Source organism: Scyliorhinus torazame, chromosome 22 (genome assembly GCF_047496885.1).
Source record: "Scyliorhinus torazame isolate Kashiwa2021f chromosome 22, sScyTor2.1, whole genome shotgun sequence".
NCBI classification, from domain to species: Eukaryota; Metazoa; Chordata; class Chondrichthyes; order Carcharhiniformes; family Scyliorhinidae; genus Scyliorhinus; species Scyliorhinus torazame.
The window spans coordinates 13,015,941-13,043,847 of record NC_092728.1 but is presented as its reverse complement, the minus strand read 5'-3'; the positions used below and the strand labels follow the sequence as shown (position 1 = coordinate 13,043,847).

General features: G+C 56.6%; 1 protein-coding gene across 1 annotated transcript; it reads right to left on the bottom strand.

Moving 5' to 3' along the window:
- Window positions 1–780: 780 nt before the first annotated feature.
- LOC140399433 (C3a anaphylatoxin chemotactic receptor-like) lies at window positions 781–23,288 on the bottom strand. The gene is made up of 3 exons (XM_072489011.1): window positions 23,225–23,288; window positions 2,600–3,672; window positions 781–824 (listed from the first exon to the last, which is right to left on the bottom strand). Exons 2-3 carry the CDS (start codon window positions 3,666–3,668, stop codon window positions 781–783), a joined length of 1,113 nt encoding a protein of 370 aa, XP_072345112.1. The 5' UTR covers window positions 3,669–3,672; window positions 23,225–23,288.
- Between the last annotated feature and the right edge of the window lie 4,619 nt (window positions 23,289–27,907).

The window sequence follows — 27,907 nt, the reverse complement described above, 5'->3', positions numbered from 1 at the left end:
CTCAGGGGGCCGAATGGCCTCCTTCTGCACTGTAAATTCAATGATAATCTATGATTAATCTAGGACAAAGGTTCGGCACAACATCGTGGGCCGAAGGGCCTGTTCTGTGCTGTATTTTCTATGTTCTATGTTCTAGTAAAAGTCGTGGGTCAGGTGATCTCCATGGTACACTCTGGGGTTCTCTAAACCCTGGCCCATAACATTGTTCAAACACAACGTTGAGACAGTCCACGAAGATTGAACGCATGTCCACCAACCCCGTTCATCAGCTCTGATGCACAAAACGCAACAATTCGCAATTTAAGGGCAGGTTGATATTGTTAATCTGAGGTCACACGCCGTCCCGCAAGGATGTTGGCTTGGGATAGGCGGTGAACCCGTTCATCATCAGGAGCCATGACAGTCGCGTCCGCAGTCTTCTCCGCGGAGGAAGGTAGGGGTGCCCGATCTGCCGGCCTCTCGCGTCCTCTGGGCCCCCTACCTCAGCTGGCGGAGAGCCCCCCCCCCCCACCTCCCCTCTCGATGCCCACCCGACCTCTGACCTCCAAAGGGCGGGCGGGCGGGGGGGGGGGGGGGCAGTGACCATCTGACCCGGTGTCCAAAGGCCCCCTCCGCATCTGCCATCTTGATATATCGCTGGGTGGCTGCCCTGTTGGGCCGAGGGAGGTTTGTGGGGGGGGGGGGGGGGGGGGGGGGGGAGTCTGGTTTCCCCTCGCACCCAGCGTGCAGGCCCTACCACTGCTGAGGGGGATGCCACATGGGCCTCACGGCCAGATCAATTTATTCAATCCCGCGCTTGCGTTCGATGAAAAACTTCATAAAACCTGAACGTAAAATAACAGCGTAGTTTTATTTTAAAATGTGGACAGCAAGGGCAAAACAGATATCCTTACGATCCCCGCTTTATTCACAAAATGTAACGTTTGGATTTTGCTTTGAAAACCATTCCATTCACTCAAACGACTTTCGAAGTGTCGCCCTCTGGGACAGGCGCACGGCTTGAAAGAAAGTTCGGGGAGTGACTGAATGTTGGCGAACTCACAGAGGCGGTGGGCGTTCCACGTGGCGTCTGCTGCCCTCGTCCTTCTCGGGGGTAGATTTGGGTTTTGGGCGGCGCTTGTCGAAGGAGCCTTGGCGAGTGGCCGCAGTGCATCTTGTAGACGGTGCACACGGCTGCCGCTGTGCGTCGGTGGGTGGAGGGAGTGGGCGTTGAAGGTGGGGGTTAGCGTGTCGATCGAGCGGGGGGGGGGGGCTGCTTTGTCCTGGATGGTGTCGAGCTTCTCGAGTGTTGTTGGAGCCGCGCTCATCCAGGCGAGTGGGAGAGTCCATCACACTCCTGACTTGTGTCCTTGTAGATGGTGGACAGGCTTTGGGGGGAGTCAGGAGGTGAGTTACTCTCCGCAGGATTCCCAGCCTCTGACCTGCTCCGGTAGCCACAGTATTTATACGGCTGGGTCCAGTTCAGTTTCTGATCAATGGTAACCCTCCAGGATGTTGGTATAATATAATCTTTTGGTTTGTCACAAGCAGGCTTACATTAACACTGTGAAAAGCCCCCACTCGCCACATTCCGGCGCCTGTTCGGGAACACGGAGGGAGAATTCAGAATGTCCACTCAACCTAACAGCCCGTCTTTCGGGGCTTGTGGAAGGAAACCGGAGCACCCGGAGGAAACCCACGCAGACACGGGGAGAACGTGTAGACTCCGCACAGACCAAGTGTCCCAAGCCGGGGAATCGAACCCGGGACCCTGGCGCTGTGAAGCAACGGTGCTAACCACTGTGCTACTGTGCCGCCCGTTGTGAGGGATTCAGCGATGGTAATGTCAGTGAATGTCAAGGGGCGGTGGTTAGATCCTCCCTTGTCGGAGATGGTCATTGCCTGACACTTGTGTGGCACGAATGTAACTTGCCACTTGTCAGCCCCGAGCCCGGATATTGCCCCGGTCTTGCTGCATTTGGACACGGACTGATTCAGTATCTGAGGAGTGGCGAATGGTGCTGAACATTGTGCAGTCATCCGCCAACATCCCCACGTCTGACCCTATGATGGAAGGGAGGACATTGATGAAGCAGCTGAAGATGGTTGGGGCCGAGGACACGACCCTGAGGAACTCCTGCAGTGATGTCCTGGAGCTGAGATGATTGACCTCCAACCATCTTCCTTTGTGCCGGGTATGAACCGTGACAGGATGGAATGCGCATTGATGCCATTAGAAACAATTGATATTGGACTGCAGGTGTGTACAATTAATACATGGGGCAGGAGTGGGGGGGGGGGGAGAGCCGGGGTGGAGAGGACCGGGGTGGGGGGGAGTGAGGGGTTTCCAAATTCAAAATAAGGATGTCAGGTACTGGGTCAGAGGTAGACCAGCTAAATCTCTGGCTCAAAACCAAAAGACTGGCCACCCTAGTTATGCAGAGCAGCCATCTTGGGTCCTAGGGTGACCCCTGACCTTCTATCTAAGGAACGTCATGGGAGATGGTGGGAAAGTGGCACAAATTGATCCAAATTATTATCTTGAACCCTCTCTTCCGCCCCTCCCCTCACCCTGCACCCGTTCTCCCTCCCGAACCCTCTCTTCCGCCCCTCCCCTCACCCTGCACCCGTTCTCCCTCCCGCTTGCCCCTCGGGTGAGCAGTGAGCTCGACTGACAGGGCACCTGACTTGGTCTTGCTCTGTGGGTTGGAGGCCTCCTCCTCCTCGAAGGCGCCCTCGAAGATGTCACGCAGGGACCGGCGGAGCTGCTCCCTGAAGCCCCCCCCCGCGAACACGTAGAGGAAGGGGTTGAGGCAGCTGTTGAGGTAGGCCAGGATGGTGACGAGGGGGTCGGCCGCCTGTAGCCTTCTCCGCCACTGCGACTCGCCGCCAGCGAGCAGCAGGAGCCCCACCAGGTGGTAGGGGAGCCAGCAGATGAAGAAACAGAGGACCACGAGGAGGACCAGCCGGTAAACCTTCCTGGGCCGGCGGATGCGGGAGCCCCGGACCCTCAGGAGGAGTAGGCCGTTGCATGCGCCGATCAACAAGAACGGGAGCAGGAAACCAAAAACAAAACGGGTCACCTGAATGACATGGTTGGTATTGGTGGGAGCCCCATCAAAGTCGTTGATGCAGTAGACATCGGACTGCAAGAGGTGCATCTGGCGGTACAGGGAACTGGGCAGGGACATCAGGAGGGCGAGGGCCCAGGCTAGGCTGCACGCCAGGGCCACGTGGGTGACTGTTCTCCGGTTGTGTGCCCACACGGGGTGCAGCGTGACCAGGCAGCGGTCCACGCTGATGCCCGTCAGCAGGAAGACACTGGCAAACATGCTGAAGATGGTGGCCGAGGGCAGCACCTTGCAGAGGAAGCTGCCAAAGGGCCAACGATAGGACAGTGCCAGCTGGGCGACCAGGAAGGGCAAGCTGAGGCAACAGACGAGGTCAGCGGCAGAGAGGCTGAGGAACCAGACGGTGTTGGGCCTCCTCCGCATCTGGAAGCCCGCAATCCAGATCACCGCCACGTTCCCGGGAACGCCCAGCAGGAAGATGAGGCTGTAGAGGATCATGGCCGCCAGGTTCAACGCGTCCTTCAAGGCCTTGGCATCATGCTCTTCGGGGGCATTGTCATAGTCAGAGTCCTCCCAGTCTGTCCAGTTTGACCAAATGTAACTGGAGTTGGCGTCCATGGCCCTGGAAAAGCAACGGCCAGAGGTTACTCAGGCTATCGCTAACTATCATCCGACGCCCAAGGCCTTTCATTTCAAGCAAAGCCCTTTGCCACCTCAGGAAGTGACAAAGGGCCTCACACTCAACATTGCCGTAAGGATGGCGGAGGGGGCAGGGCTGGCGAAAGGTGGAAAGCTCCAGGCGGCTTTTATTAAGCAGAAGAAAGAAATGCGGTAGGACCGCTCGAAGGCCGTCGAAGGAGCTGCGGCAGCCCTGAGGAGCTCGATGGAGCGGGTGGAAAGTGTTTGGAGGCGCCGGAGATTGAAGGGGGGGATCTCTGAACGCAGCGATCGAGTGTTGGCTCCGGGGGCGGAGGTGGGGATCTTAGGAGGCCTTTTGCAATACGTTGAGGGCACGGGTGGAGGAGCAGGAAAACCTCGAGGAGGCAGAACCTGCGGCTAGTGGGCCTGCCTGAAGGCGTGGAAGGTGTGAGCGACACGGGGTCCGTCTGGAAGATGCGGGTGGGGCTGATGGCGGAAGGGGTGTTCGATAAGGCCCCTGAAGTGGACCGAGCGCCCTTCGGCAGAAGCCGAGAGCTGGGGAGCCGCCGCGGGCGGTGATCGTGAGACTCCACATGTTTGCGGAGAAAGAGGACATTCTACGGTGGGCCAGGGAGAAGTGTACCTGCGCCTGGGAGGGGCATAAGGCCCGAATTTATCAGGACATCGGAGCCGAGTTGGCAAAGCGACGGGCAGGCTCCAAGAGGGCCAAGGCCGTGCTGTACCGGCGGCAGATCAGGGTTCAAATTCCCAAACCCACTCTTCGCTGTGCCTCACTCTGGCTGTGTCTTCTCTGGCTCACTGGGAGAAACTCAATGGTCCCTGGAATGAAGAACTTGTCGTATGAGGAACGTTTGAGGGCTCTGGGTCTGTACTCGTTGGAGTTCAGAAGGATGAGAGGGGATCGTATTGAAACTTACAGGATACTGCGAGGCCTGGATAGAGTGGACGTGGAGAGGGTGTTTCCACTTGTAGGAAAAACTAGAAGCAGAGGACACCATCTCAGACTAAAGGGACCTTTAAAACAGAGATGAGGAGGAATTTCTTCAGCCAGAGGGCGGTGAATCTGTGGAACTCTTTGCCGCAGAAGGCTGTGGAGGCCAATTCGCTGAGTGTCTTTAAGACAGAGATAGATAGGTGTTTGATTAACGAGGGGATCAGGGGTTATGGGGAGAAGGCAGGAGAATGGGGATGAGAAAATATCAGCCATGATTGAATGGCGGAGCAGACTCGATGGGCCGAGTGGCCTAATTCTGCTCCTATGTCTTCTGGTCTTATGGGTGCTCTATCTGGCAATGAATTGGGTTACGTTTGAAGGCCGGGACTATTACTTCGAGACTCCAGGAGCAGCCGAGAAGTTCATCAAGGAGTATGAACTGCTGAATAAGTGAGTGGAACAATGGTGGGGAACTGGGGTGCTGGCATTTTGTAATGGTCGGGGGTATGCAGTTCAAGTGGGGGGTCGGGATTGGGGGGTCTCCATTCCCTCCGGTTTGCGGGGGTATCTTTTTTGGGTTTGTTGTTTTCTGTTGGGTCGCTAAGGGGTGAAAGGTTTATGTGGGGTCGGATGTTCCAACCCCCACCCCCCCCTTGCTCACTGTATTCTGGGGCTGTTTATGTTTATTGTTTAGTGGTGTTCCACAGGGATCAGTGCTGGGACCTTTGCTGTTTGTAGTATATATAAATGAATTGGAGGAAAATGTAACTGGTCTGATTAGTAAGTTTGCAGACGACACAAAGGTTGGTGGAATTGCGGATAGCGATGAGGACTGTCGGAGGATACAGCAGGATTTAGATTGTCTGGAGACTTGGGCGGAGAGATGGCAGATGGAGTTTAATCCGGACAAATGTGAGGTAATGCATTTTGGAAGGTCTAATGCAGGTAGGGAATATACAGTGAATGGTAGAACCCTCAAGAGTATTGAAAGTCAAAGAGATCTAGGTGTACAGGTCCACAGGTCACTGAAAGGGGCAACACAGGTGGAGAAGGTAGTCAAGAAGGCATACGGCATGCTTGCCTTCATTGGCCGGGGCATTGAGTATAAAAATTGGCAAGTCATGTTGCAGCTGTATAAAACCTTAGTTAGGCCACACTTGGAGTATAGTGTTCAATTCTGGTCGCCACACTACCAGAAGGATGTGGAGGCTTTAGAGAGGGTGCAGAAGAGATTTACCAGGATGTTGCCTGGTATGGAGGGCATTAGCTAAGAGGAGAGGTTGAATAAACTCGGTTTGAGGGGCATAGACAGAGTGGATAGTCAGAGGCTTTCCCCCAGGGTAGAGGGGTCAATTACTAGGGGGCATAGGTTTAAGGTGCGAGGGGCAAGGTTTAGAGGAGATGTACGAGGCAAGTTTTTTACGCAGAGGGTAGTGGGTGCCTGGAACTCGCTGCCGGAGGAGGTGGTGGAAGCAGGGACGATAGTGACGTTTAAGGGGCATCTTGACAAATATATGAATAGGATGGGAATAGAGGGATACGGACCCAGGAAGTGTAGAAGATTTTAGTTTAGTCGGGCAGCATGGTCGGCACGGGCTTGGAGGGCCGAAGGGCCTGTTCCTGTGCTGTACTTTTCTTTGTTCTTTGTTCTTGGTCTGTTTGTTTGCCATCGGCGGGGGGGGGGGGGACGGGGGGGGGGGGGGGGGGACGACGACCCGGAGTTCAGGGTGGGTCTTTGTTTGGGTTGGGGGGGGGGGGGGGGAGACCCGGAGTTCAGGGTGGGTCTTTGTTTGGGTTGGGGGGGGGGGGGGTAAGGTTAGCAGGGTGCCTTCTTCCCTGAGCAGAGGAGTGGGGGGAGGAGGTAAGGTGGGGGAGAAGGCCGAGACAGGTGGCGATGGGGGGGGGGGGGTTGACGTGATGTGCAGGGGGTGAGAGATGATGTGGTCAGGGACGGAGAAGGGGGCCATCTTGGAAGGGCTGGGTGCAGGGTAGAGTTATCAGGGCCGGAGTTAAGTGGGAGATATGTGATTGTGAGCGGGTATTGGAAGGGGTACCGGTAGTGTTGGTAAATGTGTACGCCCCAAATTGGGATGGTGTGGGTTTTATAAGGGGGTTGCTGGCAGTGATCCCGGATTTGGCCACGGACCAGTTGATCATGGGAGGAGATTTTAACTGTCCTGGAGCCGAGGGGGGATCGATCGAGCCCCAGGTCGAAGGGCAGGGTATGAATGGTAGGGAGCTGGGGGGGGGGGGGGGGTTTACGGGGAGGAAGGGGATGGTGGATCCATGGCGCTTTCAGAACCCAGGGGGAAGGGAGAATTCCTTCTTTCCACACGTCTATAAAGTTGAGGATTGGTTACTTTGTAGTGAGTCGGGAGATTTTGGTTGGGGTGGAGGGGGCAGAGTATGCGGGGATAGTTATCTCGGACCATGCGCCCCACTGGCTGGAGATTCAGTTTAGATTGGGACGAGAGCAGAGGCCGGGGTGGAGGTCTGACCCGGGGTTGTTGGTGGGCGGAATAATAATAATCGCTTATTGTCACGAGTAGGTTTCAATGACGTTGCTGTGAAAAGCCCCTAGTCGCCACATTCCGGCGCCTGTTCAGGGGAGGCCGGTGCGGGAATTGAAGCCGCGCCTGCTGGCCTTGTTCTGCATTGCAAGCCAGCTGTTTAGCCCGCCGTGCTAAACCAGCCTCTTTTTCTGATGAGGTGCGATTAAGGAGAATGTGGGGTTGGATCAGAATGGGGCGGTGTCGGCAGCCATTTTCTGGGTAACGGTGGTCCGGGGGGGGGGGATTATTTTGTTTACGGCTCGTGCGGATCGGGAAATGAGGGAGGAACATGACCGTCTAGTGAGCGAGACAGTGGAGGTGGATGGAGGGTAGTTGAGTATGCGATAGGCTGACAACGGGGGAGGGCGGTAGGGCAAGAGGGGCGCAGCATGAGCATGGGGAGAAGGCGGGCCGCGTGCTGGCGCACCAGCTGCGTCCAGGGAAATACTGAAGATGCGGACCGGGGCTGGGGGTGTCGGAGCCGGGAGAGATAAATGAGGCATTTGGGGAACACTACCAGAGACTTTACCAAGCGGACCCGGGGGTGGGTGGGGGACGTGGGGTGGTTTCTGGACGAGCTGGAGTGTCCCCAGGTGGAGGAAGCAAAGAGGCGGGAGGAGCCCCTGGGGCTGAGGGAGGTATGAAGTCGGGGAAGGCCCCTGGGCCGGATGAGTACCCGGCGGAATTTTATAAGGAATTTACGACAGACCTGGCACCGCATCGTTTGGGAGCGTTCCGTGAGGTGTTGGAGAAGGGGGAGCTGCCGGAGACGATGACGCAGGCAGCGATGATGTCAATCCCGGAAAAGGGGAAGGACCGGTGGAATGTGGGTCGTACGGGCCTATAGCATTGTTGAATAGGGATGTGAAAGTGCTGGCTAAGTTGTTGGCTGGGAGGATGGAGGACTGTGTCCCGGGGGTGGTTGCAGAGGATCAGACAGGTTTCGTGAGGTCAGGCAGCTCTTGAGCAATACAAGGAGGTTTTTTTAATGTCGCCATGAATCCATTGGGAGCCCTGATACGGGGGATGGTGGTGTCCATAGATGTGGAGAAGGCATTCGACTGGGTGGAGTGGCGGTACCTGTTTGAGGTTCTGGGAAGGTTTGGGCCGAGATTTGGGGCATGGGTACGGTTGCTGTATGTGGCACCAAGAGCGAGGGTGAGGACGAATGATACGAGTTCACAAAGCTTTGACTTACATAGGGGTTCGAGGCAGGGGTGCCTGTTGTTGCCATTGCTGTTTGCCATGGCCATAGGTGATGGCTCTCAGGGGGTCGGCGGAGTGGCGAGGGATTATGAGGGGACAGTGGGAGCATCGGGTGTCGCTCTGTGCCGATGACGCCTTGCTGAATGTTTTGAATCCGTGGGAGAGTAAGGGATTATGGGCCTGTTGGGGCAGTTTGGAGGGTTCGCAGGGTACAAACGGAATGTAGGGAAAAGCAAGAAGCAGACACAGCGGGCTAATTTAGGGGGGATGCCACTTTCGGTAGCGAGGGATAGGTTTAGGTATTTGGGGATTCAGGTAGCGAGGGAATGGACGGGACTCCATAAGTGGAACTTAACGAAGCTGGTGGAGGAGGCCAGGGAGGATCTTCAGAGGTGGGGTACACTGCACTTAACGTTGGCGGGGGGGGGGGGGGGGGGGGGGGGGGTGTCCTGGTGGTAAAGATGAACATCCTGCCAGGGTTCTTGTTTATCTTTCAGGCACTCCCGGGACTGCGCGGGTTCGCGCATGCGGCAAGGGCCGGCGTGATCTCGCGCATGCGCGGTCCCGCTGCCGTGGTTCCGCGCATGCGCAGACCGGCGGGCCTATGTTGGCGAATGCGCGGGGGGGGGGGAGGGGGGGGTTCTCTTCTCCGCGCCGGCCATGGCAGAGCTGTACGGGGCCGGCGCGGAAGGAAGCAGTGCGCCCACGGAACAGGTGGGCCCCGATCGCGGGCCAGGCCACCCTGGGGGCCCCCCCCCCCCAGGGATTCTCCGGCCTGGCGGGGTTTGGAGAATCCCGCCCCCGATCTTTATACCAAAGGCCTTTTTTGGAAAGTGGACACGATCATTCCGGACTTTGTATGGCTGGGGAAGGAGCTGAGGGTGGGGAGGAATCTGCGACAGAGGCAGAGGCAGCAGGGGGGGATTGGCGGTGTCGAACTTGCTTCATTATTATTGGGTGGCGAATGTGGACAAGGTGCGGCGGTGGTGGGAAGGAGAAGGGGTAGAGTGGGTTAGGATGGAGGAGGAATCTTGTCAGGGGTCTAGTTTGAGGGCTATGGTGACGACAGCGGGGGGCGGGAAGGATGGATAGGGTATACAGGAGGTGGAGGGAAGTGGGGCTGGTCAAGGTGAGGGATCTGTATCGGGAGGAAGGGTTCGCCAGTCTGGAGGAGCTAAGGGAGAGGGTAGAGCTGCCGAGGGGGAGTGAGTCCAGGTATCTACAGGTTAGGGACTTTGCACAAAAGGTCTGGAAGGGGTTCCCTCGATTGCCGGGATACACCCTGCTGGAGCGACTGCTGCTTCCGGATGTGGGAGGGGAGGGAAGAATTGGGGATATATATAAGTGGCTGGGGGAGCAGGGAGGCGAGCGGGTGGTGAAGATCAAGGAGAAATGGGAAGCGGAGTTGGGAATGGAGGTCAATTGTGGAGTATGGAGTGAGGCACTGCGAAGGGTAAACGGGACCTCCTCTTGTGCAAGGATGAGCCTGATACAGTTTAAGGTGGTGCACAGGGTGCACATGACTCGGGCGAGAATGAGTGGGTTCTTCCAGGGGGTAGCAGATGAGTGTGAGAGGTGTGGGCGGGGGCCAGCGAATCACGCGCACATGTTTTGGAGTTGTGCAAAATTGGGAAGATTCTGGGCGGGAGTGTTCGCGGTCTTAGCCAGGATAGTGGAGGAGGGAGTGGACACGGACCCTTTGGTGGCGATATTTGGGGTTTCAGAGAAGCTGGAGCTCATGGGGAGGAGGAAGGCCGGTGTCGTGGCCTTCACCTCTCTGATTGCACGGCGGTGAATTTTGTGGAGTGGCGGTCGGCATCGCCACCGGGGGCAGCAGCATGGTCGGGTGACCTGTACGGATTCCTGCGATTAGAGAAGATGAAGTATCAGTTAAGGGGCTCAGCATAGGAGTTTGAGAAAAGGTGGGGGATATTTGTGATCGTGTTTGAGGAGCTGTTTGTCGCTGGGGGGGGGGGGTGAGAAAAAAGGGTAAACATTTGTGCAGACAGTATAGACGATTGCTGCGAAGTATGTTTCCCGGGGTCTTTATGTGGTGCAAATTTTTTGACATGAGTTATAATAAAATACATTTCTTTAAAAAAAGGTACGCAGCTGGCTATCAGTGCGCAGGAAGACCCCCCAAATAGCCACCCTGATAAATGACCCAGAGCATTTATCCTTATTCAGTGATGTGGTTGAGGTATAAATATCAGCTCAAGGTCACTGGGATCAACTACCAGACTCAGCCGCGTGCACGGAGTGCTGACAGCACCGCCCTGTCGGAGGGTCAGTGCTGAGGGAGCGCCGCTCTGTCGGAGGGTCAGTGCTGAGGGAGCGCCGCACTGTCGGAGGGTCAGTGCTGAGGGAGCGCCGCACTGTCGGAGGGTCAGTGCTGAGGGCGCGCCGCACTGTTGGAGGGTCAGTGCTGAGGGAGCGCCGCACTGTCGGAGGGTCAGTGCTGAGGGAGCGCCGCACTGTCTGAGGGTCAGTGCTGATGGAGCACCGCACTGTCGGAGGGTCAGTGCTGAGGGAGAACCGCACTGTCGGAGGGTCAGTGCTGAGGGTGCGCCGCACTGTCGGAGGGTCAGTGCTGAGGGAGCGCTGCACTGTCGGAGGGTCAGTGCAGAGGGAGCGCTACACTGTCGGAGGGTCAGTGCTGAGGGAGCGCCGCACTGTCGGAGGGTCAGTGCTGAGGGTGCGCCGCACTGTCGGAGGGTCAGTGCTGAGGGAGCGCCGCACTGTCGGAGGGTCAGTGCTGAGGGAGCGCCGCACTGTCGGAGGGTCAGTGCTGAGGGAGCGCCACACTGTCGGAAGGACAGTGCTGAGGGAGCGCCGCACTGTCTGAGGGTCAGTGCTGAGGGAGCACCGCACTGTCGGAGGGTCAGTGCTGAGGGAGAACCGCACTGTCGGAGGGTCAGTGCTGAGGGAGTGACGCACTGTCGGAGGGTCAGTGCTGAGGGAGAACCGCACTGTGGGAGGGTCAGTGCTGAGGGAGCGCCGCACTGTCGGAGGGTCAGTGCTGGGGGAGCGCCGCACTGTCGGAGGGTCAGTGCTGAGGGAGCGCCGCACTGTCGGAGGGTCAGTGCTGAGGGAGCGCCACACTGTCGGAAGGACAGTGCTGAGGGAGCGCCGCACTGTCTGAGGGTCAGTGCTGAGGGAGCACCGCACTGTCGGAGGGTCAGTGCTGAGGGAGAACCGCACTGTCGGAGGGTCAGTGCTGAGGGAGTGACGCACTGTCGGAGGGTCAGTGCTGAGGGGAGAACCGCACTGTGGGAGGGTCAGTGCTGAGGGAGCGCCGCATAGTCGGAGGGTCAGTGCTGAGGGAGCGTTGCACTGTCGGAGGGTCAGTGCTGAGGGAGCGCCGCACTGTCAGAGTGTCAGTGCTGAGGGAGCGCCGCACTGTCGGAGGGTCAGTGCTGAGGGAGCGCCGCACTGTCGGAGGGTCAGTGCTGAGGGAGCGCCGCACTGTCGGAGGGTCAGTGCTGAGGGAGCGCCGCACTGTCGGAGGGTCAGTGCTGAGGGAGCGCCGCACTGTCTGAGGGTCAGTGCTGATGGAGCACCGCACTGTCGGAGGGTCAGTGCTGAGGGAGAACCGCACTGTCGGAGGGTCAGTGCTGAGGGTGCGCCGCACTGTCGGAGGGTCAGTGCTGAGGGAGCGCTGCACTGTCGGAGGGTCAGTGCAGAGGGAGCGCTACACTGTCGGAGGGTCAGTGCTGAGGTAGCGCCGCACTGTCGGAGGGTCAGTGCTGAGGGCGCGCCGCACTGTCAGAGGGTCAGTGCTGAGGGAGCGCCGCACTGTCGGAGGGTCAGTGCTGAGGGAGCGCCGCACTGTCGGAGGGTCAGTGCTGAGGGAGCGCCACACTGTCGGAAGGACAGTGCTGAGGGTGCGCCGCACTGTCTGAGGGTCAGTGCTGAGGGAGCACCGCACTGTCGGAGGGTCAGTGCTGAGGGCGAACCGCACTGTCGGAGGGTCAGTGCTGAGGGAGTGACGCACTGTCGGAGGGTCAGTGCTGAGGGAGAACCGCACTGTGGGAGGGTCAGTGCTGAGGGAGCGCCGCACTGTCGGAGGGGTCAGTGCTGGGGGAGCGCCGCACTGTCGGAGGGTCAGTGCTGAGGGAGCGCCGCACTGTCGGAGGGTCAGTGCTGAGGGAGCGCCACACTGTCGGAAGGACAGTGCTGAGGGAGCGCCGCACTGTCTGAGGGTCAGTGCTGAGGGAGCACCGCACTGTCGGAGGGTCAGTGCTGAGGGAGAACCGCACTGTCGGAGGGTCAGTGCTGAGGGAGTGACGCACTGTCGGAGGGTCAGTGCTGAGGGAGAACCGCACTGTGGGAGGGTCAGTGCTGAGGGAGCGCCGCATAGTCGGAGGGTCAGTGCTGAGGGAGCGTTGCACTGTCGGAGGGTCAGTGCTGAGGGAGCGCCGCACTGTCAGAGTGTCAGTGCTGAGGGAGCGCCGCACTGTCGGAGGGTCAGTGCTGAGGGAGCGCCGCACTGTCGGAGAGTCAGTGCTGAGGGAGCGCCGCACTGTGGGATGGTCAGTGCTAGGGGAGCACCGCACTGTCAGAGGGTCAGTGCTGAGGGAGCGCCGCACTGTGGGATGGTCAGTGCTAGGGGAGCGCCACACTGTCGGAGGGTCAGTGCTGAGGGAGCACCGCACTGTCGGAGGGTCAGTGCTGAGGGAGAACCGCACTGTCGGAGGGTCAGTGCTGAGGGAGTGACGCACTGTCGGAGGGTCAGTGCTGAGGGAGCACCGCACTGTGGGAGGGTCAGTGCTGAGGGAGCGCCGCATAGTCGGAGGGTCAGTGCTGAGGGAGCGTTGCACTGTCGGAGGGTCAGTGCTGAGGGAGCGCCGCACTGTCAGAGTGTCAGTGCTGAGGGAGCACCGCACTGTCGGAGGGTCAGTGCTGAGGGAGCGCCGCACTGTTGAGGGTCAGTGCTGAGGGAGCGCCGCACTGTCGGAGGGTCAGTGCTGGGGGAGCGCCACACTGTCGGAAGGACAGTGCTGAGGGAGCGCCGCACTGTCTGAGGGTCAGTGCTGAGGGAGCGCCACACTGTCGGAAGGACAGTGCTGAGGGAGCGCCGCACTGTCTGAGGGTCAGTGCTGAGGGAGCACCGCACTGTCGGAGGGTCAGTGCTGAGGGAGAACCGCACTGTCGGAGGGTCAGTGCTGAGGGAGTGACGCACTGTCGGAGGGTCAGTGCTGAGGGAGAACCGCACTGTGGGAGGGTCAGTGCTGAGGGAGCGCCGCACTGTCGGAGGGTCAGTGCTGGGGGAGCGCCGCACTGTCGGAGGGTCAGTGCTGAGGGAGCGCCGCACTGTCGGAGGGTCAGTGCTGAGGGAGCGCCACACTGTCGGAAGGACAGTGCTGAGGGAGCGCCGCACTGTCTGAGGGTCAGTGCTGAGGGAGCACCGCACTGTCGGAGGGTCAGTGCTGAGGGAGAACCGCACTGTCGGAGGGTCAGTGCTGAGGGAGTGACGCACTGTCGGAGGGTCAGTGCTGAGGGAGAACCGCACTGTGGGAGGGTCAGTGCTGAGGGAGCGCCGCATAGTCGGAGGGTCAGTGCTGAGGGAGCGTTGCACTGTCGGAGGGTCAGTGCTGAGGGAGCGCCGCACTGTCAGAGTGTCAGTGCTGAGGGAGCGCCGCACTGTCGGAGGGTCAGTGCTGAGGGAGCGCCGCACTGTCGGAGGGTCAGTGCTGAGGGAGCGCCGCACTGTCGGAGGGTCAGTGCTGAGGGAGCGCCGCACTGTCGGAGGGTCAGTGCTGAGGGAGCGCCGCACTGTCTGAGGGTCAGTGCTGATGGAGCACCGCACTGTCGGAGGGTCAGTGCTGAGGGAGAACCGCACTGTCGGAGGGTCAGTGCTGAGGGTGCGCCGCACTGTCGGAGGGTCAGTGCTGAGGGAGCGCTGCACTGTCGGAGGGTCAGTGCAGAGGGAGCGCTACACTGTCGGAGGGTCAGTGCTGAGGTAGCGCCGCACTGTCGGAGGGTCAGTGCTGAGGGCGCGCCGCACTGTCAGAGGGTCAGTGCTGAGGGAGCGCCGCACTGTCGGAGGGTCAGTGCTGAGGGAGCGCCGCACTGTCGGAGGGTCAGTGCTGAGGGAGCGCCACACTGTCGGAAGGACAGTGCTGAGGGAGCGCCGCACTGTCTGAGGGTCAGTGCTGAGGGAAGCACCGCACTGTCGGAGGGTCAGTGCTGAGGGCGAACCGCACTGTCGGAGGGTCAGTGCTGAGGGAGTGACGCACTGTCGGAGGGTCAGTGCTGAGGGAGAAACCGCACTGGGGGAGGGTCAGTGCTGAGGGAGCGCCGCACTGTCGGAGGGTCAGTGCTGGGGGAGCGCCGCACTGTCGGAGGGTCAGTGCTGAGGGAGCGCCGCACTGTCGGAGGGTCAGTGCTGAGGGAGCGCCACACTGTCGGAAGGGACAGTGCTGAGGGAGCGCCGCACTGTCTGAGGGTCAGTGCTGAGGGAGCACCGCACTGTCGGAGGGTCAGTGCTGAGGGAGAACCGCACTGTCGGAGGGTCAGTGCTGAGGGAGTGACGCACTGTCGGAGGGTCAGTGCTGAGGGAGAACCGCACTGTGGGAGGGTCAGTGCTGAGGGAGCGCCGCATAGTCGGAGGGTCAGTGCTGAGGGAGCGTTGCACTGTCGGAGGGTCAGTGCTGAGGGAGCGCCGCACTGTCGGAGGGTCAGTGCTGAGGGAGCGCCGCACTGTCGGAGAGTCAGTGCTGAGGGAGCGCCGCACTGTGGGATGGTCAGTGCTAGGGGAGCACCGCACTGTCAGAGGGTCAGTGCTGAGGGAGCGCCGCACTGTGGGATGGTCAGTGCTAGGGGAGCGCCACACTGTCGGAGGGTCAGTGCTGAGGGAGCACCGCACTGTCGGAGGGTCAGTGCTGAGGGAGAACCGCACTGTCGGAGGGTCAGTGCTGAGGGAGTGACGCACTGTCGGAGGGTCAGTGCTGAGGGAGCACCGCACTGTGGGAGGGTCAGTGCTGAGGGAGCGCCGCATAGTCGGAGGGTCAGTGCTGAGGGAGCGTTGCACTGTCGGAGGGTCAGTGCTGAGGGAGCGCCGCACTGTCAGAGTGTCAGTGCTGAGGGAGCACCGCACTGTCGGAGGGTCAGTGCTGAGGGAGCGCCGCACTGTTGGAGGGTCAGTGCTGAGGGAGCGCCGCACTGTCGGAGGGTCAGTGCTGGGGGAGCGCCGCACTGTCGGAGGGTCAGTGCTGAGGGAGCGCCGCACTGTCGGAGGGTCAGTGCTGAGGGAGCGCCGCACTGTCGGAGGGTCAGTGCTGAGGGGAGCGCCGCACTGTCGGAGGGTCAGTGCTGAGGGAGCGCCGCACTGTCGGAGGGTCAGTGCTGAGGGAGCGCCGCACTGTCGGAGGGTCAGTGGTCAGGGAGCGCCGCACTGTCGGAGGGTCAGTGGTCAGGGAACGCCGCACTGTCGACATCCGGGTGCGGCGATGACCAGCTGAGTCGCACGTTTCGGCAGCTCCTGTGAAACGGACTTTTGGGCTCTTGATAGGAGCCCCAACAGCAATTTTCACGGCTGAAAACACCGTGCGGTAAACCAGAAGGGTGTTCCCCCTGGACACGGATGGAAAAAGGAGAGGAAAGTGGCCGGATTGCAGCGGATCCTTTGGAACAACGGCAAGGAAGGCAAGCAGAAACCAAGATGGCGTCGGAAGGTGGCAGTTTCATATGGGGCCCTGAACAACAAGAGTTTTTGAAACGCTGCGTGGAGGAGATAAAAAAGGAAATGAAGAAAGAGTTGTTGGCCCCGATATTACAGGCGATTGAAGGGCTGAAAGAGGAACAAAAGACCCAGGAGCAGGAGCTTCGGGTCGTGAAGGCGAAAGCAGCAGAGAATGAAAACGACATACAGGGCCTGGTGGTGAAGTCGGAGATACAGGAGGCACACCAGAAACGATCTGTGGAGAGGTTGGAGGCACTGGAAAATAACGCAAGGAGGAACAACTTGAGGATTCTTGGCCTTCCTGAAGGTGTGGAGGGGGCGGACGTCGGGGCATATGTGAGCACGATGCTGCACTCGTTAATGGGAGTGGAGGCCCCGACGGGTCCGTTGGAGGTGGAGGGAGCATACCGAGTTATGGTGCGAGGACCGAGAGCAGGAGAAGCTCCCAGAGCCATAGTGGTGAGATTTCTCCGTTTTAAGGATAGAGAAATGGTCCTTAGATGGGCGAAGAAAACTCGGTGTAGTAAATGGGAGAACGCGGTGATCCGCGTCTATCAAGATTGGAGTGCGGAGGTGGCGAGAAGGAGGGCGAGCTTTAATCGGGCCAAAGCGGTACTTCACAAAAAAAAGATAAAGTTTGGAATGCTGCAACCGGCAAGACTGTGGGTCACATATCAAGGGAGGCACCACTACTTTGAGACGGCGGATGAAGCGTGGACTTTTATTGTAGAAGAAAAATTGGAATGATTGGACTACGAAAATGAACGTTTGGACAAAGTGGTGGGACGAGTGGGGGGGGGGGGGGGCGAAGAAGGATTGTATGATTAATCCTGCGGTATGGTAACTTTTCTTTCTCCCACAGGTGGTGATGGGGGGAGGTGGGGAGGGAGAGGAGATGGGGCGTTGGCCATGGGAGGCGGGGCCGAGGGAGAGGCGCGGGCTTGGTTCCCGCGCTATGATAATTATGGCGGGAATAGAGAAGCAGGAAGGAGGGGGCGCCGCACGGGGCGAGCCGTGATCACGGGGGGAAGCCGAGGTCAGCCAGAGTTTGCTGACTTCTGGGAGCAACATGGGGGGAGTAATTACGCTAGCGGGGGGTCTAGCGGGGGGGGGGGGGGGAGGGGGGAATTACTGGGTTGCTGCTGCTGGGGAAAGGGGGGAGTGGGTGCGGGAAAGGATGGGCGGGGGGGCACCGTCTGGGAGAAATACAGCCGCGTGGGAACTGGGCGAGAAGCTGGAAAAAGATGATGGCTAACCGGCAAGGGGGGGGGGTGGGAAGCCCCCCAACTCGGCTAATCACGTGGAACGTGAGGGGGCTTAACGGGCCAATAAAGAGGGCACGAGTACTCGCACACCTTAAGAAACTTAAAGCAGATGTGGTCATGTTACAGGAAACGCACCTGAAACTGATAGATCAGGTTAGGTTGCGCAAAGGATGGGTAGGGCAGGTGTTCCATTCGGGGCTGGATGCGAAAAACAGGGGGGTGGCTATATTAGTGGGGAAGCGGGTAATGTTCGAGGCAAAGACTATAGTGGCGGATAACGGGGGCAGATACGTGATGGTGAGTGGCAAATTACAGGGAGAGATGGTGGTGTTGGTAAACGTGTATGCCCCGAATTGGGACGATGCCAATTTTATGAGGCGAATGCTAGGACGCATCCCAGACCTAGAGACCGGAAAGCTGATAATGGGGGGGAGACTTTAACACGGTGTTGGAACCAGGGCTGGATAGGTCGAAGTCCAGGACTGGTAGGAGGCCGGCAGCAGCCAAGGTGCTTAAGGATTTTATGGAGCAGATGGGAGGGGTGGACCCGTGGAGATTCAGTAGACCTAGGAGTAAGGAGTTCTCGTTTTTCTCCTATGTCCATAAAGTCTATTCACGCATAGACTTTTTTGTGTTGGGTAGGGCATTGATCCCGAGGGTGAGGGGAACGGAATATACGGCTATAGCCATTTCGGATCATGCCCCACACTGGGTAGACTTGGAGATAGGGGAGGAAACAAGAGGGCGTCCACCCTGGAGAATGGATATGGGACTAATGGCGGATGAGGGGGGTGTGCTTAAGGGTGAGGGGATGCATTGAAAAGTACTTGGAACTCAATGACAATGGGGAGGTTCAGGTGGGAGTGGTCTGGGAGGCGTTGAAGGCGGTGGTTAGGGGGGAGCTGATATCAATAAGGACACATAAAGGGAAGCAGGAGAGTAAGGAACGGGAGCGGTTGTTGCAAGAACTTTTGAGGGTGGACAGACAGTATGCGGAAGCACCGGAGGAGGGACTGTATAGGGAAAGGCAAAGGCTGCATGTGGAATTTGACTTGCTGACCACAGGCACTGCAGAGGCACAATGGAGGAAGGCGCAGGGTGTACAGTATGAATATGGAGAGAAGGCGAGCAGATTGCTGGCACACCAATTGAGGAAAAGGGGAGCAGCGAGGGAAATAGGGGGGGTGAGAGATGAAGATGGAGAGACGGAGCGGGGAGCGGAGAGAGTGAATGAAGTGTTTAAGACATTTTATAAAAAATTGTATGAAGCTCAACCCCCGGATGGGAGGGAGAGAATGATGGAGTTTTTGGATCGGCTGGAAATTCCCAAGGTGGAAGAGCAGGAAAGGATGGGATTGGGAGCACAGATCACGGTAGAAGAAGTGGTGAAAGGAATTAGGAACATGCAGACGGGAAAGGCCCCGGGACCGGACGGATTCCCAGTTGAATTTTACAGAAAGTATTTGGGCTTGCTCGCCCCGCTACTGACGAGGACCTTCAACGAGGCAAAGGAAAGGGGACAACTGCCCCCGACTATGTCAGAAGCAACGATATCGCTTCTTTTAAAGAAGGAAAAGAATCCGCTACAATGCGGGTCCTACAGACCAATCTCCCTCCTCAATGTAGATGCCAAGGTCTTGGCCAAGGTAATGGCAATGAGAATAGAGGAATGTGTCCCGGGGGTGGTTCATGAGGACCAAACTGGATTTGTGAAGGGGAGACAGCTGAACACGAACATACGGAGGTTGTTAGGGGTAATGATGATGGCCCCACCAGAGGGTGAAACGGAGATAGTAGTGGCGATGGATGCCGAGAAAGCATTTGATAGAGTGGAGTGGGATTATCTGTGGGAGGTGTTGAGGAGATTTGGGTTCGGAGAGGGGTATGTTAGATGGGTGCAGCTGTTGTATAGGGCCCCAGTGGCGAGTGTGGTCACGAATGGACGGGGATCGGCATATTTTCGGCTCCATAGAGGGACAAGGCAGGGATGTCCTCTGTCCCCATTACTGTTTGCACTGGCGATTGAGCCCCTGGCGATAGCGCTGAGAGGTTCCAAGGGATGGAGGGGAATACTTAGGGGAGGAGAAGAACACCGGGTATCTTTATATGCGGATGATCTGCTACTATATGTGGCGGATCCAGCGGAGGGGATGCCAGAAATAATGCGGATACTTGGGGAGTTTGGGGATTTTTCAGGGTATAAATTGAACATGGGAAAGAGTGAGCTGTTTGTGGTGCATCCAGGGGAGCAGAGTAGAGAAATAGAAGACCTACCGTTGAGGAAGGTAACAAGAGACTTTCGTTACCTGGGGATCCAGATAGCTAAGAATTGGGGCACATTGCACAGGCTAAATTTGACGCGGTTGGTGGAACAGATGGAGGAAGATTTCAAGAGATGGGACATGGTAGCATTGTCAATGGCAGGGAGGGTGCAGGCAGTTAAGATGGTGGTCCTCCCGAGATTCCTCTTTGTGTTTCAGTGTCTCCCGGTGGTGATCACGAAGGCTTTTTTCAAAAGGATAGAAAAGAGTATTATGGGTTTTGTTTGGGCCGGGAAGACTCCGAGAGTGAGGAAGGGATTCTTACAGCGTAGTAGGGATAGGGGGGGGCTGGCACTACCGAGCCTAAGTGAGTATTATTGGGCTGCTAATATTTCAATGGTGAGTAAGTGGATGGGAGAGGAGGAAGGAGCGGCGTGGAAGAGATTAGAGAGGGCGTCCTGTAGGGGGACCAGCCTGCAGGCTATGGTGACAGCCCCATTGCCGTTCTCACCAAGGAACTATACCACGAGTCCGGTGGTGGTAGCTACACTGAAGATTTGGGGACAGTGGAGACGACATAGGGGAAAGACCGGAGCACTGGGGGGGTCCCCGATAAGAAACAACCATAGGTTTGCCCCGGGGGGAATGGATGGGGGATATGGAATGTGGCAAAGAGCAGGTATAATGCAATTGAAAGATCTATTTGTGGATGGGAAGTTTGCGAGTCTGGGAGCGCTGACCGAGAAATATGGGTTGCCCCAAGGGAATGCATTCAGGTACATGCAATTGAGGGCTTTTGCGAGGCAGCAGGTGAGGGAATTCCCGCAGCTCCCGACACAAGAGGTGCAGGACAGAGTCATCTCAAAGAAATGGGTGGGGGACGGTAAGGTGTCGGATATATATAGGGAAATGAGAGACGAAGGGGAGACTATGATGGACGAACTAAAAGGGAAATGGGAAGAAGAGCTAGGGGAGGAGATTGAGGAGGGGATGTGGGCAGATGCCCTAAACAGGGTAAACTCGTCGTCCTCGTGTGCCAGGCTAAGCCTGATTCAGTTTAAGGTATTACACAGGGCACATATGACTGGAACACGGCTCAGTAAATTTTTTGGGGTGGAGGATAGGTGTGCGAGGTGCTCGAGAAGCCCAGCGAATCATACCCATATGTTTTGGTCATGCCCGGCACTACAGGGGTTTTGGATGGGGGTGACAAAGGTGCTTTCGAAAGTAGTAGGAGTCCGGGTCGAACCAAGCTGGGGGTTGGCTATATTTGGGGTTGCACAAGAGCCGGGAGTGCAGGAGGCGAAAGAGGCCGATGTTTTGGCCTTTGCGTCCCTAGTAGCCCGGCGCAGAATATTGCTAATGTGGAAGGAAGCCAAGCCCCCGGGGGTGGAGACCTGGATAAATGATATGGCGGGGTTCATAAAGTTACAGCGGATTAAGTTCGTCCTAAGGGGGTCGGCTCAAGGGTTTACTAGGCGGTGGCAACCGTTCGTCGAATATCTTGCGGAAAGATAGATAGGGGAGAACAAAGAAGGCAGCAGCAGCGGCCCAGGACTTGGGGGGGGGGGGGGGGTGGCCTGAGACAAGGCAGTTGCCAATTAGGGCTAGTTTTTATTTTTTGTTATTTAATATTTATTTATTTGTTGTTGTTTTCTTTTGTTCTTGTTTAAATAAAAAAGGTCATTATTATCTGTATTGTTATAATGTTGTGTAAAGGATGCACAATGTACTGTGTTGGTTGACCAAAAATTTTCAATAAAATATTATTTAAAAAAAAAAAGGGAGCGCCGCACTGTCGGAGGGTCAGTGCTAGGGGAGCACCACACTGTCGACAGGTCAGTGCTGAGGGAGCACCACACTGTTGGAGGGTCAGTGCTGAGGGAGCGCCGCACTGTCGGAGGGTCAGTGCTGAGGGAGCACCGCACTGTGGGAGGGTCAGTGCTGAGGGAGCACCGCACTGTCGGAGGGTTAGTGCTGAGGGAGGGCCGCACTGTCGGAGGGTCAGTACTGAGGGAGCGCTGCACTGTCGGAGTGTCAGTGCTGAGGGAGCGCCTCACTGTCGGAGGGTCAGTGCTGAGGGAGCACCGCACTGTCGGAGGGTCAGTGCTGGGGGAGCACCCCACTGTCGGAGGGTCAATGCTGAGGGAGGGCCGAACTGTCTGAGGGTCAGTGCTGAGGGAGCACCGCACTGTCGGAGGGTCAGTACTGAGGGAGGGCCGCACTGTCGGAAGGTCAGTACTGAGGGAGCGCTGCACTGTCGGAGTGTCAGTGCTGAGGGAGCGCCGCACTGTCGGAGGGTCAGTGCTGAGGGAGCACCGCACTGTCGGAGGGTCAGTGCTGGGGGAGCACCCCACTGTCGGAGGGTCAGTGCTGAGGGAGGGCCGCACTGTCGGAGGGTCAGTACTGAGGGAGCGCCGCACTGTCGGAATGTCAGTGCTGAGCGAGCGCCGCACTGTCGGAGGGTCAGTGCTGAGCGAGCGCCGCACTGTCGGAGGGTCAGTGCTGACAGCACCGCACTGTCGGAGGGTCAGTGCTGAGGGAGCGCCGCACTGTCGGAGGGTCAGTGCTGAGGGAGCGTTGCACTGTTGGAGGGTCAGTGCTGAGGGAGCGCCGCACTGTTGGAGGGTCAGTGCTGACAGCAGCGCACTGTCAGAGGGTCAGTGCTGAGGGAGCGCCGCACTGTGAGATGGTCAGTGCTAGGGGAGCACCGCACTGTCGACGGGTCAGTGCTGAGGGAGCATCACACTGTCGGAGGGTCAGTGCTGAGGGAACGCCCCACTGTCGGAGGGTCAGTGCTGAGGGAGTGCCGCACTGTCGGAGGGTCAGTGCTGAGGGAGCGCCGCACTGTCGGAGGGTCAGTGCTGAGGGAGCGCCGCACTGTCGGAGGGTCAGTGCTGAGGGAGCGCTGCACTGTCGGAGGGTCAGTGCTGAGGGAGCGCCGCACTGTCGGAGGGTCAGTGCTGAGGGAGCGCCGCACCGTCGGAGGGTCAGTGCTGAGGGAGTGCCGCGCTGTGGGAGGGTCAGTGCTGAGGGAGCGCCGCACTGTCGGAGGGTCAGTGCTGAGGGAGCGCTGCGCTGTGGGAGGGTCAGTGCTGAGGGAGCGCTGCACTGTCGGAGGGTCAGTGCTGAGGGAGCGCCACACTGTCGGAGGGTCAGTGCTGAGGGAGCGCCGCACTGTCGGAGGGTCAGTGCTGAGGGAGCGCCGCACTGACGGAGGGTCAGTGCTGAGGGAGCGCCGCACTGTCTGAGGGTCAATGCTGAGGGAGCGCTGCTCTGACGGAGGGTCGGTGCTGAGGGAGCGCCGCACTGTCGGAGGGTCAATGCTGAGGGAGCGCCGCACTGAGGGAGGGTCAGTGCTGAGGGAACACCCCACTGTCAGAGGGTCATCATTGACAGTGTTCTCTGTGGGATCAGCCTGTGCTCAAATCCGCCTTTTCCACAACACAACATTCAAATTCACTTCAAGAAAAGGAAATGAACCAATTCTATGGGACGTCTTCGGGGATGTCCTGGGTTGGCAAAAGAATATTCGGCCTTGCGACACCCTTGCTTTTCTGTTCTGAGTCGATATCAAACCCTCGGTTCCCACCAATTCGGCACAAGACTCACCTCTGGTCGTGTTGAGTGTCGCTTACTCACAGGGTTGTCGTCTCAGCCCTGGGGCTCTGCACTGAAGGCGATCGACCGATCGATTGGACAGACCCCAGTGGTGACGCGATCTGGCCACACTGTCAGGAAGTTTCAATCTTGCTTGCATTCTGCGGTTTGGTGGTTGCGAAAGTTTCCTGAGGATCGCTTGGCCCAAAGGCAAACGGAGAAGCGAGAGAGTGAGAGAGAGTGAGAGGGCTGGGTGTGGGTGTAACTGGTGAGTTACACACAGTGCACAGTGAGGCTGTGTTCAACTTTTCCTCAAATTGGAGGAGGTAGCAGAGCTAGTGAGGGTTTTTTCATAGATTATTATAGAATTTACAGTGCAGAAGGAGGCCATTCGGCCCATCAAGTCTGCACCGGCTCTTGGAAAGAGCACCCTACCCAAGGTCAACACCTCCACCCTATCCCCATAACCCAGCAACCCCACCCAACACTAAGGGCAACTTTGGACACTAAGGGCAATTTATCACGACCCGAGCCGGAATCAAACCTGGGGCCCTGGAGCTGTGAAGCAATTGTGCTATCCACATTGCTACCGTGCTGCCCTGTAGGTTGTAGGGACTGGAGGTGGTTACAGAGATAGGGAGGGTTGTAAGGGATGGAGGTTTGTCATGTGAGAGTACCTTTAAGACATGGATGTTTAAGCAATGTACCTTTAAGAAAACAGTTATGTCAGAGAGTGGGTGGAGCTGAGCAGTTCAACCTTTTTGCAGTTTAGTTTTGCAGTTTGAAAAGAGCTTGGGGGTGTCTGTGTTTTGCAGTGAGCTGTATCTCTGCCATGAAAGACTATCTCTGGATCATTTGGATGATTTTAATTCATAATAGTAAAGCCTTTAACCTGATGTGTTTCTGTTTAAAGGTGTTAAAACTCTTGGATGTTGAAAGGAATAACTGAAGGATTATTTAGTGTTGTAATATTTTTGGGGTTATCTTTGAAGTAAGGGGTGTTAAGTGATCCAACGTTTATTTAAAAGGTTAAATTGAATTCATGGAATAAACATTGTTTTGTGTTTAAAATCCCATGTGCCATAATTGTAATCCCACACCTAGGGAACAAGCCGTGTGCTCGGAAAAGCAACAAATACATTAAAGGGGGAGGTTGGTTGAACTCCATGATACATTTTGGGGTTCTGAAAATGCCTGGCCCATAACAGGTTACAGAGATAGGGAGGGTTGTAGGGGGTGGAGGTGGTTCCAGCGATAGGGAGGGTTGTAGGGACTGGAAGAGTTACAGAGATGGGGAGTGTTGTGGGGGCTGGAGGAGGTTACAGAGATGGGGAGGGTTGTAGGGGCTGGAAGAGTTACAGAGATGGGGAGGGTTGTAGGGGCTGGAGGGGGTTACAGAGAGGTGGAGGGTTGTCGGGGCTGGAGGAAGATACAAAGAAGGGGAGGGTTTTAGGGGCTGGAGGAGGTTACAGAGATGGAAAGAGTTGTCAGGGCTGGAGGAGGTTACAGAGATAGGGAGGGTGGTAGGGGCTGGAGGAGGTTACAAAGATAAGGAGGGTTGCCAGGGTGGAGGAGGTTACAGAGATGGGAGGGTGATAGGGACTGGAGGAGGTTACTGAGATAGGGAGGGTTGTAGGGGCTGGAGGAAGTTACAGAGATAGGGAGGGTTATAGGGGCTGGAGGAGGTTACAGAGATAGGGAGGGTTGTAGGGGATGGAGGATGTTACAGAGATAGGGAGGGTTATAGGGACTGGAGGAGGTTACAGAGATAGGGAGGGTAATAGGGGCTGGAGGAGGTTACAGAGATAGGGAGGGTTGTAGGGATTGGAGGAGGTTACAGAGATAGGCAGGGTTGTAGGGACTGGTGGAGGTTGCAGAGATAGGGAGAGTTGGCGGGATTGGAGGAGGTTACAGAGATAGGGAGGGTTGTAGGGGTGGCTGGGGTTACAGAGATAGGGAGCGTTGTAGGGGCTGGAGGAGGTTGCAGAGATAGGGAGGGTTGTCGGCGCTGGAGGTCGTTGCAGAGATAGGGAGGGTTGTAGGGGCTGGAGGAGGTTACAGAGATAGGGAGTGTTGTAGGGGGCTGGAGGAGGTTACAGAGATAGGGAGGGTTGTAGGGGGCTGGAGGAGGTTACAGAGATAGGGTGGGTTGTAGTGGCTGGAGGAGGTTACAGAGATAGGGAGGGTTGTAGCGGCTGGAGGAGGTTACAGAGATAGGGAGGGGTGTAGGGCTGGAGGAGGTTACAGAGATAGGGAGGGTGGTAGGTGCTAAAGGAGGTTACAGGGATAGGGAGGGGTGTAGGGCTGGAGGAGGTTACAGAGATAGGGAGGGGTGTAGGGCTGGAGGAGGTTACAGAAATGGGGAGGGTGGTAGGTGCTAAAGGAGGTTACAGGGATAGGGAGGGGTGTAGGGGCTGGAGGAGGTTACAGAGATAGGGAGGGTTGTAGGGCTGGAGGAGGTTACAGAGATAGGGAGGGTTGTAGGGGCTGGAGGAGGTTACAGAGATAGGGAGGGTTGTAGGGGCTGGAGGAGGTTACAGAGATAGGGAGGGTGCGGGGGCTGGAGGAGGTTACAGAGATAGGGAGGGTTGTAGCGGATGGAGGAGGTTACAGAGATAGGGAGGGTTGTAGGGACTGGAGGAGGTTACAGTTCAGGAGGATTTTTATGGGGATGTGGGCCTCACTGTCTCAGGCCCAACATTTATTCCCCATCCATAAATGCCCCTCGAGAAGGGGGTGCGTGAGCCGCCATCTAGAACCGCTGCAGTCCGCCAGTGGTGTAGGTACACCCACAGTGCTGTTAGGGAGGGAGTTCCATTGAGTGTCAAGCAGCGATGGTTAGATCCTCTTGTAGGAGATGGTCATTGCCTGGCACTTGTGTGGCGCGAATGTAACTTGCCCCTTGTCAGCCCAGAGCCTGGATGTGCTGGGGCCTTGGAAAGGGTCCAGAGGAGGTTCACAAGAATGATCCCTGGAATGAAGACGTATGAGGAACGGTTGAGGGCTCTGGGTCTGTACTCGTTGGAGTTTAGAAGAATGAGGGGGGATCGTATTGAAACGTACAGGATACTGCGAGGCCTGGATAGAGTGGACGTGGAGAGGATGTTTCCACTTGTAGGAAAAACTAGAACCCGAGGACACCATCTCAGATTAACGGGACGATCCTTTAAAACAGAGATGAGGAGGAATTTCTTCAGCCAGAGGGTGGTGAATCTGTGGAACTCTTTGCCGCAGAAGGCTATGGAGGCCAATTCACTGAGTGTATTTGAGACAGAGATGGATAGGTTCCTGATTAACGAGGGGATCAGGGGTTATGGGGAGAAGGCAGGAGAATGGGGATGAGAAAAATATCAGCCGTGATTGAATGGCCGAGCAGACTCGATGGGCCGAGTGGCCTAATTCTGCTCCTGTGTCTTATGGTCTTATGTTGTCCAAGTGTAACTGCGCTTGGACATAAAAGTGGGGCTGTTCGCTGATGACTGCACAATGTTCAGCACCACTCACGACTCCTCAGACACTGCAGTCGTCCATGTCCCCCTTATGATGGAAGGGAGGTCATTGATGAAGCAGCTGAAGATGGTTGGGGCCTAGGACATGTTATTGAAAAGATGGAAAGATGTGTCATTTGAACCATGGAAGTCTGACAATATCTGGTCTGAGAGAAACATGAGAGGATACAGGGAAAGATCCCACAAAGGGTTAACAGCAGCTGCCAGGGAAGGATTGTAAAATGCAGATGTCCTTGGTCAAGCAAACAAGACAAACAGGACTTTGAATGAAGCCAAAAACAATGGCTCGCACCTTCATTGAAATTAATTATCTTAGTAAGGATCTGGAAAAGAACGGACGAGGTTCTAGGTGTGAAAATTTGCTAATACCAGGTTTATCAGTCTACGAGAAACATAATTCAAAGCCAAAATCAAATTCAAAATTATGAGCTGAGGACACAATTGGAAAATAAAACTATAGAAATGACAGGAATTAAAAGTAACACCTCTTGAAACCAAAGCATTTTGAACACCACAAAGGACACAATGTAATCAGATCTATGAGATGGTGTCATGTCAAAATGAAGACTTTGTTGGATTAGACTGTTTTAGATCAAAGTTCCTTTTTACAATCAAAGAAAATAAGAGTTTACAATAACATCAAAAAGCTTAATTGTTAGAAAGCAGATATAAACCTCGAGACCAGGGCAGGAAAGATCAGATCCAGAACCAGAACGACAGCCAGAGCTCAGAGGGGGAGAGAGAGAAGCAGAGAAGGAACAAGCAGCTAGACTCAGATCACAGTCAGCTCGGTCATGGGAAATGGACAGGGCAGAGCAGCCGAGCTAAAATAGCTGAGACATCTAAAGAAGACCAGACTTTAAAGAAGATTGATTGTCAAGTTGGGCCTGAAGGTCCCTTCAACCAACCAGAAGGATCCAGAAGCAAGATCTTTTGACTTTTCTGTAAAGACGGTGATTGCATCTTTTAAAAAGAGAAAACGAAATATAATAATAAAATAACTTAAAAGTTTTAACCTGAAATAGTGGTTATTCCAAAGTCTACTTCACTTACTTAGCAATGCGGGACCCAGGATCGATGCTACTAAGTGGTAAGTAGATGACATCTTCGGTGAAGGTATGGGTTATACCAGGGGATAACTTGAAAATATAGTTTGACCTGAATAGCACCCACTGAAGCTTGCATC